Source organism: Schistocerca americana, chromosome 4 (assembly GCF_021461395.2).
Source record: "Schistocerca americana isolate TAMUIC-IGC-003095 chromosome 4, iqSchAmer2.1, whole genome shotgun sequence".
Classification (NCBI taxonomy): Eukaryota; Metazoa; Arthropoda; class Insecta; order Orthoptera; family Acrididae; genus Schistocerca; species Schistocerca americana.
In genome coordinates this window covers 140,207,091-140,230,339 of record NC_060122.1, presented here as the reverse complement: position 1 = coordinate 140,230,339, position 23,249 = coordinate 140,207,091, and the positions used below count along the sequence as shown (strand labels likewise).

General features: G+C 37.7%; 1 protein-coding gene across 1 annotated transcript in view; it reads left to right on the top strand.

The window, feature by feature from the left end:
- The window catches only part of LOC124612438 (U6 snRNA-associated Sm-like protein LSm1), a 64,094-nt gene extending 60,558 nt beyond the window's left edge, over positions 1-3,536 (top strand). The window contains exon 3 of the mRNA XM_047140648.1: positions 3,020-3,536. Coding sequence (XP_046996604.1) covers positions 3,020-3,193 — 174 coding nt within the window. The 3' untranslated portion in view covers positions 3,194-3,536. The remainder of the gene's footprint in view (positions 1-3,019) is intronic.
- The last annotated feature ends 19,713 nt before the right edge of the window (positions 3,537-23,249 follow it).

The window sequence follows — 23,249 nt, the reverse complement described above, 5'->3', positions numbered from 1 at the left end:
TATTCACTTTGAAATCCTGAAGGTAACAGGGATAAAGTACAGGGCATTAAAGGCTATCAGAAGCAGCAGTGGTTGACAAGGGAATGAGGCAGCATTGTAGCCTATCCCCATTGTTACTCAAACTGTACATTGTGCAAGCAGTGAACTAAACTAAAGAATAATTTGGAGTAGGAATGAAAGTCCATGGAGAAGACATAAAAGCTTGACGTTCACCAATGACACTAATTCTGTCAGACACAGCAAAGGACTTGGAGGAGCAGTTAAATGGAATGGGCAGTGTGTTGAGAGGAGGTTATAAGATGAACATCAACAAAGGCAAAACAAGAATAATGGAATGTAGTTGAATTAAATCAGGTGATATTGAGGGAATTAGATTAGAAAACAAGGACTTAAATAGTAAATGTGTTTTGCTATTTGGGCAGCAAAATAACTGATGACGGCCGAAGTGGGGTGGGGGGGTAATATCACAGAGAGAGGCCAAGAGATGAGTACAGCAAGCAGTTTCAGAAAGATGCAGGTTGGAGTAGTTATTCAAAGGCGAAAGGGCTTGCACAGGGTAGAGTAGCATGGAGACCTGTATCAAACAAATCTTCTGACTGAGGACCACAACAACAAGATCATATTTTGGGCCAGTACTGTGCATTTGAAAATACTAATCTTAGGCCAAAAAGGCAGCCAGAATTATCAGTGATGTTCATTTGTGACCTTCATACAAGCCATTATTAAATGTCTTGGGATACTAACTCTGCCCCCCCACCCCTCCACATATATTTTGTCAAAGCTTTTCAGTTAACAGCATAGAATCATTTAGTTCTAGATCCAGAGACAGTAAAGGATAGTATAAGTCCATGTGCTTCCTTATGGTGTTATTTATACACACATCCTTCATTACATGTGGTAGAGGAACTTCAGAAAGATAAATGTGTAGTGACATTATTTTCATTATGATCAACATCTACAGTGAATTTGAAGATGGAAGTCATATTTCATTCATTTACCATATTTCTGTGCAGTGATTACTCTCTTCCACAATAAAGAGTAGTCTCAGTATATTCAAGCTCTGAGTGAATCAGCATATTATAAGTTTTGTGATGAGCATCACCGATGATGCTGTTATTACAAGAGCACTGTTCTGTTGTATTTATATAGACATTTTATAGATATTTATATAAGTATATTAAGGAGGGATACCTGGTGGAATATAAACAATGGAAAGAATAAAGGTAATATCTTGTCATGTAGATGAAGTGTTAAATCATCAATAGACAAATGAGAACATAGCTTCCAGATGAATAATAAAAAAGGGAGAAAGGAGGTGGGAGTGGGAGGGAAGAGTAGTTGATGGCTTGGAGGGGGAGATAGCAAGTGCACAGAACAGCGAGTGGCACTGGTGAGCTTGCTTTGGCCTCAGAGACGGTAGTTGTGCATAGCACACCGTGTCATGGAAGAGTGGATGGGGGGCGATAGAACAAAATGTCCATTTCAGTATTGTCATGGCACTTCTGCAGCCCAGTTACATCAACAAAAAATCTACTCTCCAAGTGGTGGCAGGAGAGAAAACAATTTAAAAGTTCAGGAAATGTGCAAGGTTTTGGAGTCATTGGATTCTTCAGGTAGAAAGGTTGAAGGCGAAGGAAGAGGGGTGAATTAAAAAGGACTGGCCAGTTTTAGGAAATGGAGAGTCATAGAAAAGTTGTTCAGAACCCAAGTCAAGGGAGAATTACGGATGGGCTGAGAAGAAAAGACTGGCTCTTGGGGACTGCATTGGATGAGATTTGAAACCCTGAGAGCTTAAAGGTGGTAGATAGGGTAATAAGCTCTCTGGTTTTCAAATCTTGTTTGGTGCAGTCACAAACAGCCTTTCCTTGTCATCCCATCCAGTAATTCTCCCCTGACCCTAAGTTCTGGGTAACTTTTCTGTAACTCTTCCTATTTCCTAAGTCTCACCAGTTCTTTTCAAAAGCTTGCACATTTCCTTAACTTCTGTGTTTTTCTCCTGCCATTGCTTGGTGAGTAGATTTTTTATCTATCGAATTGTATCAGATAATACTATGCGAGATTTGACTCTACGGACACACTCAGGGGTTTATTAGCATTGTTTGCTGCTTTTTTATATATATGTAATTTTCAACCTCTAATATTTTCTTTATACAGTAATTTGTTCAGTTTGTTCCAAAGCCATTGAGATTTACTAAACCGACAGTACGTTCTGTATGGCAAACACACGCTATATAGGGTGAGTATTACATCTTTAAAGTGACTTGGGATATGGTACTGTTAAATGTATGTGTGAATTGTACTCCAACAATTGCAGTGCAGTTTCATGAGTACAGGAAAACAAACATACATAAAACTATAGAACTGTATCTCTAATAGAGTTTTCAGTATGTTGACCATTATGAAGGTGATTGAAGTAATAAACTGTGTAGTGAACCATTAAAGATGTAAGTTTCCTTACATCAAAAATGTAACAAGCACCCATCATAAACCTGCAAAAGCTTGTGTATAATTCAGACTCATTTTATGCACACGTGGTACATTTCTGATATATTGATATGTGCGTAAACTGCTTGTATTACTTGTTTTAGAATTACTTTAATAGTCACGTCTTTAGAAATAGTAGAAAAAAGGATTTATCAGTAGAATTTCTAAAGGTGTAAAAAAATTAAGGATTGCTGCCTCAACTTTCATACATTGTAGAATTCTATTCAATATCTACATGTCCGTATTTTTTCCTATTTTTATTTTATTTTTACAAGAAACATTTTTGTTATATTAGTGAAAATTTTTTAGCAACACGGCATAGTAATGCAACTCGTGAGATGGAGGGTGTATTCAAAATGTATACAGCTACTTTAAAGCCTCTAACATTTTTAAGTGTTCAGAACATCGAAAGCATATTAAAAACAGCATAACTCAAGTTGGTTGAATTTTGGAAGTTGGTATTTACCAGATGCTTTCATTTTATTTAATAGGGGATAATTTACATAATGTCTTTCATATACTTTATATGTTGCAGGACCCAGCTAAAGAAAATGACCTGCCACTGAATAAAGTATCTGTAGATGACATCCTTGACTCACAGCGTCGTGAACAAGAGGCACGTCAGGAGCGAGAGAGGCTGCTGGCAAAAGCACTGAAAGAGCGTGGCTTGCAGTATATTCCAGACCTCAGCCATGATGACATGTTCTGAGGCCCAGCTGGGGAAGCATCAATGAATGAGCTGGTTTAACATTGAAAATGTACACATTTTGTACAGTAAGAAAAACCGAAGCATTTATGACTGCTGAAGACATGGACAGAAATGGATGGATGAACTTTGTCCAGGTCATTAACTGGAAAGAAATAGTTCCACAATTTTCTTTGTCCAGAGCTGATTATTTTTGTGCAAGTAATTTTTTTCTTTTTAAGGTTTCTACATAGTTATGTTAAGAATGACCTTATTTTCTTTCATTCATTTGATACTGTGATAAAGAGAATGCAAGCTGTGCAAAATTAAGAAAATGTTTTGTAAAATAAACATGATGAGTCTCATATTTTGTTAGAAGCTTGTTAATTTTTTACGACTTAAAGTGGCACATGAGGAAATGTGTGTATGTGATCAGCAGTTCACTGGCATTATGTTGCTGCGGAGTGGATCATTCCAAATTTACTCACCACTTGTTGGTTTCATACAAGATGTATTTTGGAACGAGACTACGTGGCTGAAAATACAGACTGCTACACACAGAGATGGCCAGAAACTAAAACCAAAATACAGCCCTTTGAAGCATTCCTAGCATCAATAATTATTCTGTCTATTGTTAGTAATTAAATTTGAGATTGTGAATTTGATTTGTTGTGAAGACAATGATTTTTCTCTCAGTACTTTCTGAATTAGTCACAATAAGATGCCACTGGACTGTTTTTTGAGTTAATATAACTTTCAAAATGTAGCAAACATTTTTCAACCACTGTACTTAGTTTCTTCCTATGTATTGTCCGAGACTTTTAATGCAGATAAAATTTATGTACATAAATAATTAGACTTTATTGGTGTTGACCAATTACACAGACACTATCAGCAAACAAAATCAGATCTGACTATAATTAAAAACACATGACAGCATAATTCAGTAATAGAGCTGCATTAAAACAAGATACATTCGGCTGTCTGGAAATACATGTTACAGTTGCTTTGCTTAATTGAAATGCTATCGGTGTAGCATATTTATTTGCTAAGAATTAAAAGTGGCGTGGATCTGTGCAGAAAGAATTTGCATCAGTTGCAACAGAAGTAAGAATAATTCAGTGCAATGTGCGACTATATGTTAAAATTATAGATACGTGAAACATGGATGTAGTTATGTTACTCATGAACATAAGAGAAATATTAGAAATATGATATTTTTTTCCTACAAGTATTGTATCATCCTATGAGTTTTTGAAAGTGTATTACTAAGCTGAAGTGGGAAAACATGCAGTAATAGCATTTGTAGACTTAGCAAAAGCTTTTTACAATGTTGACTGGAATACTCTCTTTGAAATTCTGAAGGTTACAGGGTGCAAACGCTATTTACAACTTCTGCAGAAACCAGATGGCAGTTATGAAAGTTGAGGAGTGTTAAAGAGAAGCAATGGTTGACAAGCGTGTAAGACAGTGTTGTAGCCTATCCCTATTGTTATTCAATCTGTACACTGAGCAAGCAGTGAAATAAAAGAAGAAAAATTTTAAGTAGGAATTAAAGTTGAGGGAGAAGACATAAAAACTTGAGGTTTGCCGATGACATTGTAATTCCGTCAGAGATGGCGAAGGGCTTAGAAGAGCAGTTGAATGGAATGTACAATGTCTTGAAAGGAGGATGTATGATGAACATCAAAAAAGGCAAAACAAGGATAACGAAATGTAGTCAGATTAAATCAGGTGATGCTGAGAGAATTAGATTAGGAAACAAGGCACTTAGTTTTGCTATTTGAGCAGCAAAATCGCTGATAATTGTCGAAGTAGAGGGGATGCGAAGTGTACACTGTCATGACAAGAAAAGCATATCTGGAGAAGAGAGGTTTGTTAACATCAAATGCAGATATAAGTATTGGGGAAGTCTTTTTTGAAGGTATTTCTGTGGAGTGTAGCCATATATATGGAAGTGAACATGGACAATAAACAGTTCAGACAAGAGGAAAATAGAAGTTTTTGAAATGTGATGCAACAGAAGAATACTGGAGAACAGATGGGTAGATCATGTAATTAATAAGGTGGTACTGAATAGAATTGGGAAGGAAAGAAAATTTGTGGGACAACCTGACTAGAAGAAAGTATCAGTTGATAGGACACATTCTGAGACATCAAGGGATCACCAATTTATTATTTGGGGGGGGGGGGGGGGGGGGTTAATCACTGAGGGAGGCCAGGAAATGACTACAGTAAGCAGGTTCACAAAGATGTAGTTTGCAGTAGTAATTCTGAGATAGAACAGCATTGAGAGCTGCATCAAACCAGTCATGGACTGAAGACAACAACAATGACAGTTCATACAGTTTTTTTAGTTATAGGTACTTTACTTTGTAGTGCTATGTAATACTATTCCAAGTAGCCGATGAAAGACAGTCATGTAGAAACCTCAGTTTGTGGTGGTGGTGGTGGAGGAAAATCCACATACTGTGCGCAAATTTTTTATTTATGCGCAGATACGATATGCAAATGTAAGCACAGTACAGCCACAAGACGCGACGTAGAGTGAGTGGTTTACCGGTGTGAAGAGCCCGCTTAAACTTTGATGTTGCAATGTGGAAGTGCCATGGACCTCAAAAAGGAGGTGGTTGAGATGAAAATGGCTGTTTTCTGGTAGAAAAAACAAAAGAAGATTGTATGGAATTACTTACTTACCTACCTACCTACCTACCCACTTACTTGCTTCTTGACTTTGTGATACTGACAATCTGTCTGTCAGCACATTTAGTTATTAAGAGCTCAAATGTGAATATTTAATTTATATCTTGAAAGTGTTGGGGGGACTATTAAGTACAGGAGGATTTTGAGAAGCAGTTTAATTTTGTAGCTAGTGGGTAGCAAACATAAGTTTCAATTATCACAGTGTTTACTTCAAATGGTGAAGAAGTTGGATGTAGCTACCAGTGGCACTGAATAGCAGGCTACAACTTCCATGAACAACACGAGTGCAGAAAGAGAAAATTTAAAGGTAAAGGTAGCTACGAACATATGACTGACAAAGCACATTCATGGAATTGATACCATGGTTAAGTACTCATCAGAAGCGAATACCAATGATATCATGCCATGTGGTGACTGCAGAATGAAAGCAAAAGATGCTGTGGTGATACGAAGGATAATTCCACTGCAAAATCGTCAGAAAATATGATGTTGGTAAGGGCAACAACAGTAGACAGGAATAAAGAGAAGAGACATACCTGAAATGTGTTATCACAATAAGTGAGGAAGATATTATGTTGTAATAACAACCAAATAACTAGATAACAGTGAAATAAACAGAGGAAAGATGATTTGTTGAAGAAAGTAACCTTTCAACATTAAAACTGGTTACCGTGTGTGATTACTGGCTCAGCACATAATACAAGAGTTAAGTCATCTACAGGAAGAGTCTGCGAACAGTTTAAACGTCTAAAAGTCCAACTGCAGTTCCTGTCAGCAACACTCTACAGTTCCACACTTCAGTGGCAGGATTTTTGGCTACGGCTACAAGACATTTGATCGAGGAGTCGCATTGCACCCCCACCCCCCCCCCCTCCCAACACACACTTTGTGCTGGAGCATAATAATTATACAACAAACTAGGTGAGCTCTAATCTAGACTGTCTACAATTGTTTGTAATATTTCACATCGTGACTAATTTTGTCAGCATTACTACATATTGGTTTCAAGGGCAAAAAACATTTATTCAAAATAATTAGTGTTATTGAATGCATAATCTTCACAATTTTAGTATGTGTGTGTCACTAGGAATATGGCTACAAAAATGTTATGTGAGATTTTAGATAAGCTGAAATGGCTCAATCAGTTAGATGAACTGTCTCTCAATGTAACAACAATGTAAAATGATATAACGACACTCATAATGGGCAGCAGAATTTGAGCAAATAAGTTGAAACAGTCGGGTAGGCTAGAAGACATGTCTAATGATACAAGACTTAAAACTACAATAGGCAGAATTTCTCAAATCGAGCAAACTTACCTAAGTAGTTTGAAACAGAAATGAACAAATGTTGTGATTCAGTTAGGGTGGAGGGTAGAGGAAAATTTTAATAACAACAATGATAAGATCAAACAATTAGAAGATAACACTATGAATGATTTTGAAACTGTAGCAACCCAAGTCTCATATACACAACATAGTGTCAAAGTACTGGGATTAAATAGAAAGCTTGTTGAAGTAGCTAGTGATCCAAATACTTTTAATAGTTTGGGGAAGCATATACAGGTATTAGTAGAACAGAAAGTAGAAGGGAAAGTAAACACCACAAGCAGTAATTCAAGTTATGTGAATGATACTGCCGATCATTGGAATGAATTTCAGAAATTGTGGCAAGATTTACATAACACTAAACAGGAACTTAGAAATAAAACATCTGGATCCAACACAGAGTCATCTACAGAAGTAATAGAGGGGTTACAATTAGAAAATTGATTAAACTGGTCAGAACAATTCCCTAAATTTAAACACAAAGGTGATATGCATCCGATGTATTTCTTAAGACTGTTTTCCAATCTGTGCCCAAGAAATGGGATGACTCTAAGAAAATAAATGTTGGACTGGGACATTTCGTAGCTGATGCCACAGAATGGGGGACAGCCCATTCTGAGAAATTTAAATTGTTGGAGGACTTCCCAGAAAAATTTAACAGAAAATATTGGTTGGTGAGTAGGCAAGAGAAATTAACTTTTAGAGCTATTAGACCCAAATATTATAATAGCTCATGGTGTATATTCAAGGTCTATTCAGAAAGTAGGGAACATTTTGGCATTAAAAATAACTAAGTACAAGAAATACATTTTATTATATACATCTGAAAGAGCAACTGACGTACTACTTATCCACATAGTCACCAAACACATTGAGGCACTTATCATAGCGGTGGACAAGTTTTGAAAGACCTTTGTCATAAAATTTTGCCGCCTGAGACTTCAGCCGGCGAGTCACACCTGCCTGGAGTTCCGCGTCATCATCAAAGCGCTGTGCTGCAAGCTAGTTCTTCATCTTGGGAAACAAGTGGAAGTTGCTTGGTGCAAGATCGGAGCTGTATGGCGAATGAGGGAAAATTTCCCATTTGAATTAATTAAGGAGTTCTTTAGTGCAGTTTGCTGTGTGCAGTCAGGCATTGTTGCGCAAAAATAAAATTTTGGATGTCAGCTTTCCTCGGGGTTTGCTTTGAACTATTCTTCTAAGGCTGTGCAGAGTTTGGCAGTACCGGGCAGAATTTATGGCTGCTCCACGTACGAGAAAATCGATAAGAAGCACATCTTGCCTATCCCAAAACAATGTCGCCATAAACTTCCTTACTGACAAGGTTTGCAAACATTTTCTTGGTTTTTGGGGGGCCTTGTGTGCCCCCACTCCATGGACTGTAATTTTGTCTCTCAATTGACGTGTTTCACCCAAGTCTTGTTATCGGTTACGATTCGATCCAATAATGAATCAACATGTTTGTGGTAGGCCTCAAAAATGTCAACTTTTCCCCCATTCGCTGTTCTTTGTGGTGCTCTGCAAGCATTTTGGGCACCCATCATGCACGAAATTTGTGGTAGCCTAACTTCTGAGTGACAATTTCAAACAACAAAGTCTGTGAAACTTGTGGAAAAGAAAGCGAAAGCTCTGTTATTGTGAAGCAATAGTTTCCATGAATCGTTTCACCAACTTTAGCGACAAGATCATCAGTCACAATGCTCGAGCGCCCACTCTTCTCTTCATCATCAACGTTAGTTCCTCATTTTTAAACCGAATGCACCATTTCCGGATGGAACATTCACTGATAACATTGTTTCTGTACACTTTGCACAGTTCACAATAAATTTCTATAGGTTTTAGACTTTTTGACAACAAAAACCATATCACAGAGTGCACCTCACAACTGGTGGGATTTTTGATTGCAGCACACATTTCAAATTCAAACATAAAAAAAACCAGACATGCAGAGACGTTCCTGTGGTCACAGATGGATGCCGACTGAGCTGCTGAGCATACACATACCAAAATATACGCAATCGACATGCACCTAGCGGTGTCATACGGAAACGTCCCCTACTTTCTAAATAGCCCTCATAAGTAGTATATTGAATGGCATTTAATCAGATCAAAATATTTAGACAATCTACTAGATGGAAAAACATTTAGTACAAGATCTTATTAGGTGATTACCTTACTATGTACAAAAGGAGATATTTTACAAGTGATGGATTAATGCAGATGATTTATTAACCTTCATTGAAGGGTTACATACATTAATCAGAGAAAGAGGAGATTACAACTGGGGAGAAAATTGGAGTGCTGGAGTTAAATATTCAGGGAACAATGAGGGTGACTGCTATACTTCAAAATGTCAGAGCCAAAAAGAAAGTAATTTTTGAGAAGGCCCAATGTTATGAAAAATGGAAAAATAAATACTAGAGACAGTAATAATTCACAGGTATTTGTACCGAGTAATGCAAACACCAGTGACAATGGAGTAAGAAACCGTCCATCTTACTGTAGACATTAAACACAAACGGATACTTTTTGTATAGTAGTGACAGAAATCACTCAACATATTGGAACATGAACCAGAATCCAGGACGTAGCAAACCAATAACAGGCCCATATACTAGACGATTAATAGCTATTACTTAAATGATACCTACAGAGGATAAAACAAAACAAGAAGGAACAAGTGAAACCACGTGTGGAGATACAATGTTAACATATATGTAGATTCTTGATGTGAAATTTCACTAGTATCATAGGAATATCTGGAAACAATTAGAAATAGAAATTTAGAGATTGAAACATCAGCCAACCAATTGCAAACAGAGGTTTATTATCCCTCCACCTGGGTTTCAATTTTTGTAAAAGTATCTTCTTCAGAAGTAGTGAGCCTTGTTACATCACATGATGGAACATTAGATTAGATTAAGCTGAGCGGCTTTTGTAATATATAAAATTGACAAAACAAGAATTAACCAAAGCCATGGCTTTAGATAACAGCCAGGTTACATACATCGTACTTCAGAATGAAAGTTCACTAGTAAATGCCCACATGTAGAGACTCTTGTCAACATAAAATTGTAATAGGCATTGCCGGCCAGGGTGGCCGAGTGGTTCTAGGTGCTTCAGTCTGGAATCGCGCGACCGCTACGGTCGCAGGTTCAAATCCTGCCTCGGGCGTGGATGTGTGTGTGATGTCCTTAGGTTGGTTAGGTTTAAGTAGTTCTAAGTTCTAGGGGACTGATGACCTCAGATGTTAAGTCCCATAGTGCTCAGAGCCATTTGAACCATTTTTGTAATAGGCATCACACTTAAGTTACATTTTCATAAGGCCAGAGGCTAAAACCAATTGTTGGTCTTCTTGAGATGTAATGGGTGACAACAGTTGAAGTGGAAAATATTGCTGGTGGTCGTAGGTTTAATGTGGGTGGGGGTACCGATGTAGCCATCCTTGAGGCGGAGGTCAACATCAAGGACGACACTCAGGATGCCCCGTTACAACCAGTTACTGTGCTCCCACTGAGACAGTGTCTGCTCTCATGGACTAACACGTGTAGCATGTTACCCATAACTTACACCCCTGTACAAAAGACACCAACCATTTCCTCCACTGACTCTCCACAGTTCCTATTCCTTTACCACACAGCATCTTGCTCATCTGTGCTGATGCCACCTCCCTCTATAACAACTTACCCAATGCCCTTAGCCTTGCCACTATTGAACACTACCTTTCCCAATGCCCGACTGGCTACAAACCATGACCTCCTTCCTCATAACCATGTCTGTCTATATCCTCATCCACTATTATTTCTCTTTGCAGGCATTACCAACAAATCTATGGTACAGCAATGAGCACCCACATGGTTCCATCCTGTGCCAATCTATTCATGGACCATCTTAAGGAATCCTTCCTAACCATCCAGAATCTCAAGCCACTCACCTGGTTCAGATTCATGGATAACATATTTGCGATCTGAACCAACAAGAGTGAGGGGACACTATCCACATTCTTGCAGAACCTCAACACCTTCTGCTCAATCCGCTTCACCTGGCCCAAGCCACCTTCCTCAATGTTTACCTCCACACCAAGGATGGCTACATCAGTACCTCGTCTATATAAAGCCTACCAACTACTGGACTTTCCTTATTTTAGATGGCATACATGGATCATGGCAGGCTCTGTAAGACATAAATGTCCTTGATGTTATTTGAAGAGGAAAATAGTTAAAGTGGATTTTGAAGACAAAATGGACACAGATTGTGACAACAAAATTGAATTTTGGCAAATAGATTCAGAAAAAGAAGAAGGCAACAGTGAAGTCAATGAGAAAGTATTTGAGAAAAAATTCTTTGCTATAATGGAAAGAATAGAGAGATGAAATTGAATTAAGTTCCAACATCATGGAGAATACGTTTCAGGGCGGAAAAATGTTGTTTGAATGTTACTTGGTCCTGTAGATCTGGTGAAATCAATGAGAATGTGTATGGAAAGCTGGATTTGCCTCACAGATGTGTTTTTTTCTCATTATAGTTCTGTATGCAAACAAGGGCACTGATATTGTGAAGCTTCATTGCAGCATTAGACAGTTTTATACCCAATAGGTATTAATGAACTAAAAGCCTTCATCAGTGTCTTATTTTTATCTGGTGCTAACAAGAGTAACAGAAAACCTAGAGAATCTGTGGGAAACTGATGGGGCAACACTGAAGAATTTGAAGTTTTAATGAACATAAAATGTTTCAGTTCATCAAGCAATGCATTAGATTTGATAATTGTGCAATTCTTGATGACAGGCGACAACTAGATAAAATAACAACAATACTGGAAATATTTCCTGTGTTTGTGTAGAACTGTCGAAAGTCGTAGAGAAAATGATAAAGTAGATGAGAAACTCGAAGGATTCCATGGAAGATTCTTCTTTTTACAAATTATACTCAATAAACCAAACAAATACTCACATTGAGATATATGCTTTTGAGGATTTCCATGTATTTTACCTGTATAATTTGGAAATATATGCCTGGTTGCATTGTGAAGGATTATACCATATAAGCAACAAACCTGTGGATGTTGTTGTTTTTTACTGGGTGAACCTATTTATCAGTCAGGTTGAAATGTGACGGCACACAGTTTGTTTTCCAGTGTTGGCTTGATAGAAGAGTTATGTTCCATGATAGTGACATATCCTTGATTAATGCACATACATCCTACAAGGATAAGGAAGAATTCATAAAGAAGGAATATTACACTGAATTGAACAGTGTGTATAACTTGTAGCCAAGCCATAATATTAAAATACTCTTCGCTGATTTTAACACCAAAATCGGTCAAGGTGACGTCTATAAACTAGCGATGCTAGTCTGCAACAAGAGAGCAGTGACAATGGCATCCATTTGATCAGTTTTTCAATTGATATCTGTGTCATGAGTACATGGTTTCAACATAAAAACATGCATAATGGGAGGTGGAGGGCATGAGATGGGCAAGCCATAAACCAGATAGACCATGTATGTATCCATAAGTGGTACACATACCCCATCAAAGGTACACAAATCTGTGGTGGTACCAACTGTGACACAGATCACTTTCTGCTGATAAGTAAGATGAACATAAATTTAAGAAGGCATGTAGAATAAGCAGACTACATATTGTGATATAAACAAATTAAAAGAGACAAAGATTAATAGAAAATTCGAATGAATACTAGCAGAAAACCTAAGTAAATGTGAGGAGAAGGGGGAGACTGTGTCATCAACCATGACTGGTCTCACTTGTCAGATTAAGGAAACAATAAGCTGCTTCCAAGATTCTAGGGAAATGGAAGAGATCAGATAAGATGTGATTCAATTAAGTGTTTCAGAAAAAAAACCTGAAGAGAGAATGTTGGCCAGAAAAAGCTGTTCAGAAAATATGAGGGACCAGGAATTAAAAGATAAGTAATATCAGAATAAGGAGGGAAATGGCAACTACACTAAGGCAGCAGAAATGGAAATATTACAAGGAGCTAATAGGGAAAGCCGAAGAAGACTATCCATCACATGACAAGAAAAATGTACCAAGTAGTAAAGAACATGACACAGAAATATAGGAAAAAAAGAAACATTTATTAAAGACACACAGAGAAAGGTCTTCATGAATGACACTCAGATAGAATGGCGATCAGCAGAATACTACACAGAGTTACTAGACTGTGATGACCCCCACACAGACAGCAAAGTGTAGACACCCAATGAAAAACAAATATGGCAAATAAACCTAAAAACAATAAGCCTTTCAGTAAAGAACAATTTTCAAGAGAGCTAATAAAGAATGGAGGACCAGCAATGGTTAAAAAAAATTATAAAACCGTTAAAGAATGTATGGGAATGAGACAGACTGACTGATGACTGGAGAATGGCTGTAATCTGCACTGTACTAAAAAAGAACTGCAACATCTGGTATGTGATAATTATAGAGGGTTTCCATGCTTTATTGTGCTATCAGATTCTATCTCCATGTCTACTGAAGAGAATAATCCCAATTGCAGAAGGAATTATAGAGGACTATCAATGTGGTTTCAGAAGGAACAGATCGAATGTACTGCAGCTTTTTACATTCAGACGCATAATCAAGAAATGTTGGAATATAACATTGAAATTCACATGGTTTTTATAGATTTCATAAAAGCTTATGACAGCATACATAGCGGCACAGTTACCAATGTCTTGAAAGAGTTGTAGTTTCCACATAAGTTACTATGTCTAGTACAGATGAATTTAAAGAAAACATGCTGCAGAGTGAATGTCAGGCCACTTTGAAGTCAGACTGGTTTTAAACAAAGAGAGTAACACAATAAGTCAACTTGTATATGCAGACAATGATGTTCGAAGAACTGATATCAAAGAGGATCTGCAGCTCATCACAGATTCTTACAAATTACTGCAAGGAAATCAAGGTTACAAATGAACAAAGAGAAAACTGATTACATGGTAGTGGGGATGGTACAGAATGATGGTACCCCACTGATGCCTGATAAGGTCACTTTTAAGAGAACAGACACATTTAAATATCTGGGAAGCAATTTTAGCAATCAGCATAGAATGGAAATTGAGATTAAGGCAAGGATTGCAGGAGCAAATGGAGCATATTTTGGCTTACAGGATGTGCTTTGCAGTAAAGCAGCTTTGAGAAGTTTTGAAATCAGACTATACCACAGAGTAATTCTTCCAGTAGCACTATATTGGCCTGAAACATTTACACTAAGGAAAAGAGATGAACAAAAACCACTAGTGTTTGAGAGAAAGATGTTACGGAAAATATTTGCCCCCGAGAGGGACATCTAGCCACCGAATGGAGGATATTAAAAAACCAGGAACTGGCTGACCTACACTCATGAGCTAATACTCGCTGACAGATGAAGAAAAGGAGATTAATGTGGGAAGCACACTTAATTAGGATGGAAGACAAAAGACTACTGCGAATAGCATTCTCACGATCCATGGAGGGCAGCAGAAGCTGAGGAAGGCTGTGGACAAGATGGAGGGGCGATATCAACAGGGATACAGGAGCAATGGGCCTGAAAAAAGGATAATGAATCATGAAAGCCAGGAACAGAAATGATTGGTGGAGGAATATAGAAAATGTATATAGTCTCCCACACCAGAGAGATAATTAAGAAGAAGAAGCTATAGCACATAGGGCAGATGCAGCAGTCCACAAGGGATGGAGTACCTGTGGCTGCGGAATTTTGCTGCTTGCCAGCTGCATCACCCACGGGTATCATCTTACATGAGCAAACTGTTGCAAACATGACATGGTGTTTCGACCGTGTGTAATTATCAACAGCCACAAGTGTTTAAATGCCCTATGGACACACATGTGCAGGAAATCCTGTTACTTGTGATGTGCAATGCAACAAAGTGGGTGCCATCGGTTGGTTTGATATTTTCACGTGAAATGGATGGGGTTTGTGTTCTTATTTATAATTTCTGCAATTTTGTTCAGTGTTGTTTGCAAACCACTGTGAAATGCATAGCAGTGGGATATCTCATTGCACAGGTTATTAAACGCCTTTTCCTGTTCCACTGAAGTATTTTGTGAGGGGAGCTTTTTCTGCTGACTCCAAATATCATGCTACTATACACTTGGCAATCAAAGGGGGCAGCAATTTCATATGAAACTATTTGTAATTATTAATTCTCTTGGGCATGCAGGTTAATCAAAAGTATATACAGCATTTTTTCATATCAGAATAATTGTAATGTGCAGAACAATGAAGATTAGAACTGAACTGATACCCCCATCACTATGTCAACACAGTTTACTGCCACTGCAACAGACCTCTGAACTGGGCAGACAATAAATGCAAGAACTGCTGTACTAACTAGCAAAGTACTGTGAGCTAACACTGTTTAACTCCATGTCTGAGCACTGCTTCAAAGTAAAGCATCACAAGGAGGACCGAGTTTGATGGCCTAGAATCATTACTGAAATTGCCACAGTGAGGTAAGAAGCTCTGGCTTGTTTGATTAATGGGGTCAAATACACTCATGCACCCGGAGCCACCACATTATAGGTGGGCCATATAAATAATGCAGGATTAGTGGCACATTCTGTTGTGCTGCCATTTTGTCTGTGTCAAAGAACCAGAGACAATGACAGTCTAATGAATTTCAGTGAAACCATGATGAGATAATCAATGAAGGCCATCCTTCTACTTGCTTGCTGATATCAACACCAAGGCAGCACAACTTTAAGAATACCACAGCTGTGGGCTGCTGTTGCTGCCTACTGAGTCACTGTGGATGAGAAGTCTTACGAGCAGCCAGCTATCCTGCTCCACTGGGTCATCGCAGTTGATGTACAAACTGCCGTCTTTACACCGACCAGGTGAAGAATTTCCACACAGCCTCCTGGCCAATTCGTGAGCATCTGCTGCAGTCATGGTCAATGTGTGGTGGGTGATCACAGCCTGTCTGAACAACTGCCGACATCCTGGACCACATTCGATTGACTCCACCGGAATACTTGACGTGGCTCTCTTCAAGAGCACTTCACTACATCCTATAGGATGCGACAACCACACCACTTCAATTGCCATCACTGACCTGCGGCAGTAGTGTCACCACATGCTGACGAGGCATCACCATTCCTTTATAGCATGTGCGCCCACATGTGTCCCCAGCCTGCAGCTTCGAAGAAGCTAAACCTTCACAAACATCGCTCAAACAAAAAATGTATTTACAGATAACGCTGTATTACTGATGCCTCTGGGCATGCACTGGACCACTTGCACTCGCACTTCACTCGACCTCGTGATTACAATGCAGTCCCAACTCAGGTTCACTACACTGGCATCAGGAAGTGGTTTTCTGGTGGGCTGATATTGCTACGGTATTATGGCAGTTGACTGGCAAATCTAGCATCACAGTTGGACACATTAACAATAATTCTGGCTGTACATAAATACTAATCTGCCTTTGATCAGTGGGAAGGCTCATATAGTATGATGTATTGTTCTAAAGTACATGTGTATTCTGTGAACCTGGTGCTTAGCATTGCAGAATAAAAGAAACTGAAGTTATTAGATGCCCTTGTATAAAGACCATTTCAGTATGCAGTGTTGCTAGAGAGAGTAGTTGGCAAGCTGATATCATTGTTTGTAATTATAAAGCATTCTAAATATTGTAAGTGAACAAAAGGTCTTGATGAAAACTGAAATAATGAAACCAGATAGTTAGCAATTATATCTTGTAACATAAAAACAAACATGTTTTTGCGTAAAGCTAAGCAGCCCACATAGAATGTGTGGAATACTACAATATTCTTCTTTGATGAGATATTAAATACTGTTAAAAAAAGTACATAATTCATTAAAAAAACTATACTTATTTCCATATCTTAATGGATTTTATGACAACATATGTATCTCTTTGTGTGCTGTCAAGTAATGGAAAATCCAGGATGGAATGTAACAGAGTAACGAGAAGGATAGTTGCTTCTCACAACATAGCGGAGATGCTGAGTTCCAGAAAGACACAACAAAAAGACTGTTGGAAAGTTAGCTTTTGGCCAACAAGGCCTTCATCAAAAATGGACAACATACACACAAAGACACCACATTGACGCAAACACAACCCACAAACACACGACCACAGTCTCTGGAAGCTGTAGCCAGACAAGAAGTAGCAGGGCATGACGGGAGAGGCAAGTGGAGGGGGGGAGGGGTAGCAGGAGGTTTATGGGAACATAGGATGTATTGCTGGGAGTGTTCCCACCTGCGCAGTTCAGAAGAGCTGGCATTTGTGGGAAGGATCCAGATGGCACAGGCTGTGAAGCAGTCATTGAAATGAAGGGCGTCATGTTGGGTGGCATGCTCAGCAACAGGGTGGTCTAGTTGTCTTTTGGTCACAGCTTGTCAGTGGCCATTCGTGTGGACAGGCAGCTTGTTGGTTGTCACACCCATGTAGACTGCAGCACAGTGGCTGCAACTTAGCTTGTAGATCACACGAATGGTTTCACAGGTAGCCCTCCCTTTGATGGGATAGGTGATGTTTGCGACAGGACTGGAATAGGTGGTGGTGGGAGGATGTATGTGACAGGTCTTGCATCTACATCTGTTATGAGGATATGAGCCATGAGGCAAATGGTAGGGAGCAGGGGCAGTGTAGGGATGGACGAGGATATTATGTAGGTTCAGTGGGCAGTGGATTACCACTGTGGGAGGAATGGGAAGGATGGTGGGTAGAACATTTCTCTTTTCAGGACATGACAAGAGGTAGTTGAAACCCTGGCGGAGAATTTAATTCAATTGCTCCAGTCCTGTCTGGTACTGTGTCACATGGGGAATGATCCTCTGTGGCCAGATGGTTGGGCTTTGGGTGTTGGGTGACTGGAAAGATAAGGCACGGGAGATCTGTTTTTGTACAAGGTTGGGAGGGTAATGATGATCTGTAAACCCTCAATGAGACCCTCAGTATATTTTGAGAGGGACCGCTCATCACTACATATGTGACAGCCACTGGTGGCGAGGCTTTATGGAAGGGACTTCTTAGTACGGAATGGGTTGCAGCTGTAAAGAGTTACTTACTCTTTGCCTTTACAAATGTCTGCTTGTGTCTGTGTATGTGCGGATGGATATGTGTGTGTGTGTGTGCGCGAGTGTATACCTGTCCTTTTTTCCCCCTAAGGCAAGTCTTTCCGCTCCCGGGATTGGAATGACTCCTTACCGTCTCCCTTAAAACCCACATCCTTTCATCTTTCCCTCTCCTTCCCTCTTTCCTGACGAAGCAACCGTTGGTTGCGAAAGCTTGAATTTTGTGTGTATGTTTGTGTTTGTTTGTGTGTCTATCGACCTGCCAGCGCTTTTGTTTGGTAAGTCTCATCATCTTTGTTTTTAGATATATTTTTCCCACGTGGAATGTTTCCCTCTATTATATTCATGTTAATATAATAAAATAGATGTTAATTTCCTACTTTTTGTTTAAGAGATCATTACTTAGTTTCAGGCGTCTGATGTTTCAAGGTGCACTAAATTTTTAGTTACTTTAAATTAAACTCTAATGTTATATTTAGCTAGCTCCTTAGGTTATTTTAGATATTAATTTAATGAATAGATTTACTGAAATTCTTTCAGTTAACATCAATATAAATTTGTGATTTTCTGGACAAATTTCTGAACACTGACCAATAAATAATCCAGGTCAATTCGCTGTAAATGTTCCTTGGTTTAATAATTCAGGTGTGGCATCAATCTTAACTTACACTGAGGGTACTGCTCATGAATCTAGTTAAAACTTGAATTTCTATACTTGCAGGTAAAACTGTTTGGTTATCTGCATCTAATAGTTGCAATCCATCATTTTCTAAATCCCTTTCTGTGGTTATTTAAGTATCAAATTCAAGAGCTATAAAATCTGAATATTCATAACCTTAGTATCATTGTCATCCAGTTGTTTTGTGATTATTTCATCTACTGAATTGCCAAGCAAATATAATAGTCACAATGTAGGAAATGCAATATAAATTAAGGTAATAGCAGGTAAGGCTGTTTAAATTAAATGCCCATTAAGCATATTTTGATTTGTATAAGCAATAACTAATATACACCTAAGAGCATAACCTACAACTATTGTGATTAATAATAGCAAAACCTCAGTACTGTCATGGAGGAATGATCTTTACTTTATTAATGGTGAAGGTCCATCTTTTACTGATGAGTGTGATCATGTTGCCATTACAGTTATCTTATAAAAGGTTAAATCTTTATGTGTAGAGTTTAAATCTACAGAGTTTAAATCTACTGCACTAATCTACCATATTAGAACCTAGGAATTAATGGTAATTCTGAGTAACTGTTTCTTGCAGGGGTATAATTTTCTAATCATTCAGGTGATGAACTTATGTTAGTTCTAAATATAATAGCTTGGTTTGTAATAATCCTTTCTCATGTGATTACAATGAATATAATAACTCCCACAATTGAGACTGTAGATTAAATACTCGATAACACATTTCAAGCTGTATGTGTATCTGGATAATCAGAATATCATCATGGTCTACCTAATAATCCTAGGAAAAGTAAGATCCACTAGAATAAATATAATTGTAAAATGAATTTTTAATTATGTATTATTAATATATAATTCTGTAAACAACGGGTATCACTGAATGACACCACTGTTAATTACAAATGTTGCTTCTATAGATAATACATAACAGAAGTGTGCTACACCAACATAACAAGTGCCATATAGGACAAAATCAAGAGATGAATTTTCTAATACCAATCCTCTTAGCCCTCTATTGTGAATAAGAAAATAAATTCTAGAGCTCATAGTAATCAGGGGTTAATCTTGAACTTTGTTTCACAAAATATTGCTAATCGTGTGAATACCATAATTCTTGTTGGTGCAGCTATAACTACTTTTGCTGATGTAAAATATGCTTGTGAATCAACATCCATTTCTACTGTAAATATACAGTGTGCCCATGCAATGAACCCTATTTACCCAATTGATAAAATAGCGTACATTGTACTTAGTGGTTCAAATGATTCAATTTTTCTGCTTTCTTGACAGATAGTGTGTGCAAGCACCTAATCCCAATAAAATTAAAATATAGACTTCTGGGTCACCAAAGAATCAGAATAAGTGCTGATATAAAATACGATCACCTCTTCCTGCAGGATCAAAGAATGATATATTTAGGTTTTGGCCAGTTAATACTATAGTAACAGCACCTGCTAGAACTGGAAGTGACAAAAGGAGAAGAGTTGTGATGGCTAATGATCATACAAACAGTGGTGTTTGATCTAAAGTTATTCTTTCTGAACGTCTATTAACTGCTGTTGCAATAAAGTTTACTGTTTCTGGAACTGAAAACACCTGCCAAGTGTAACGAGAAAATGGCCAGGTCTACAGAGGCTCCACAACGGGCAACAGCTCCTGTTAGTGCGGAGTAAACTGCTGATGCTGTACCACCACCACTATCTACTATAGAAGATGCATGAAGAAGGGTCAATGATTGAGGTAACAGTCAAAAGCTTATATTATTTATTCAATGAAATGCTATATTTGTTGCTCCAATTATTAACAGTACAAGTCAATTACCAAATCCACCAATTATAATAGACACTGCTGTGAAGAAAATTATTATGAATGTGTGGGGTGTAATGATGACATTATTAGTTTGATTATCTCCAATTTAGGATCCAGGTTGTTCTAATTCAGCATGAATAAGCTTGATGTTTCTGCTATTCCAGTTCATGCCCAAAACTGAATGTATAATGTAGCAATGTCCTTATGGTCTGCTGAGAATAATTGGTTGGTTGGTTGATTTGGGGGAGGTGACCAAACAGTGAGGTTATCAGTCCCATCAGGTTAGGGAAGCATGAGGAAGGAAGTCAACCATGCCCTTTCACAGGAACCATCCTGGCATTTGCCTGAAGAAATATAGGCAAATCACTGAAAACCTATTCGGGAATTATTCCTAGGGATTGGTTGACATCTACCTTTGTTACATTACCCAAAAAGGCTAATGCCAAAACTTGTAATGATCACCGTACAATAAGCTTAATGAGTCACACCTTAAAGATATTTCTAAAAGTTATACACCAACGAATATACAAAAAAGTAGAAGAAGGTATAAGTGAAACACAATTCGGTTTTAGAAGTTCCCTCGGTACAAGAGAAGCATTGTTTGCTTTTAACATATTAGCGCAACGATGTATGGAGGTTAACCAGCCACTATATGTGTGCTTCCTGGATTATAATAAAGCATTTGACAAAGTTCGTCATGATCATCTCATAGAATTGTTAGAAAAGAAAACACTTGATAAGAAAGACATCCGCATTATATATAACCTCTACTACAATCAAACCGCAACCGTGAAGGTAGAAAATGAGTTATCGAATGATATAGAAATAAAGAGGGGTGTGAGACAAGGTTGCGTTCTCTCACCCTTATTGTTTAATATGTATTCAGAAGACATAATCCAGGCAGCTCTATCAGATGAAATAGCTGGCATTAAAGTGTATGGGCTAAACATTAACAATGTTAGGTTTGCTGATGACACTGCACTACTAGCTGGAAACCTCAAAGATCTACAATTACTTCTTGACAAAGTCGCAGAAAAAAGTGAAGAATTTGGCTTGACTCTTAACGTAAGCAAGACTAAGTTCATGGTGATATCTAAAACACACCAACAAGAAAATCTTACAATCAATAGGGAAAGAGTCGATCAAGTACGTAAATTTAAATATCTCGGAACAATTGTAAATGAGGAGATTGAAAGCTCAGAAGAAATTAAATCGAGAATAGGACAGGCCAGAAGTATCTTTAATAAGATGAAAAATGCATTCTGTTCGAGAGACATTTGTTTAAACACAAAAATGAGGTTGCTAAGATGCTATGTATTCTCAAAATTATTATACGGAATGGAAGCGTGGACATTGAAAAAGGTGGGCATATAGAAGAATACTTAGAATTAGTTGGGTGTCGAGGATTACTAATCAAGATGTCCTAAGAAGAATGGGAAAGGAAAAAGAATTAATTAAAATTATTAAAGTAAGGAAGCTACAATATTTAGGCCATGTTATTAGGGGAGTAAATTACAAAATATTACAAATAATACTAGAAGGGAAAATTTGTGGGAAGAGAACGAGGGGTAGAAGACGGACATCCTGGATTGACAATTTAAAAAATTGGTACAACTGTTCAACGTCAGAACTCCTTAGATCAGCCAAATCAAGATCAGAAATTGCCATGATGACAGCCAACCTTCTTAGAGGAGACGGCACATGAAGAAGAAGACTGAAAACCTAAATCAGGGTGGCCGGACACAGATATGAACCATCATCCTCCTGAATGTGAATCCAGTGTGCTAACCATTGTGGCACCTCACTAGATGCTGAGAATAATGGTTTTTTTGGTAAGATGTTGGACTTATAGGTGGTAGGCTGTTGATTTACTTATGAGAAATTTCCTCCTTACCAGAAAGTCTGCCTTATATTCAGTTATGAATCTAAACTGCAATTATAGAAGTGTAAAGATTTTACTAATGCCTAAAAGATATTTCTTTTAATTGTAACTTTGAAAATTATTACTTTATTTAACTTAAGTCCTTACTACAATAAAACTAAAGATGTAGACATTAATACTAGTGTTGAAATTTACCAGTTGTAGCCAGTGTAACTCTTGATTTTTGAGACTTAATTTTTAATGATTATGATTTTTCTGTGTAGCTATAATAAGGGGTGAGAATCTGATGTATATATAATAGTATAGTGTAACAGTTGTTAGTTCTACTATAATTGTTATTATAGTTGATTTATTGTTTTCTGTAAGTGACTTAACAATTCATTTTGGTATGAATTCAAGGAAAGGAGGCAACCCACCAAGAAATAGTAGTGATAAAAATATTATAAATGTAATTGATGATTTTATATTTATTGCTGTGTGGATTTGATTTATGAAGAAAAAAATTTGTTTGCCTGACCAACAAGACTAATTACAGTCTTAATAATGAATAAATAATAAAATGAAATTTTCAAATTTTTCTCTAAGAGTTAGTGAT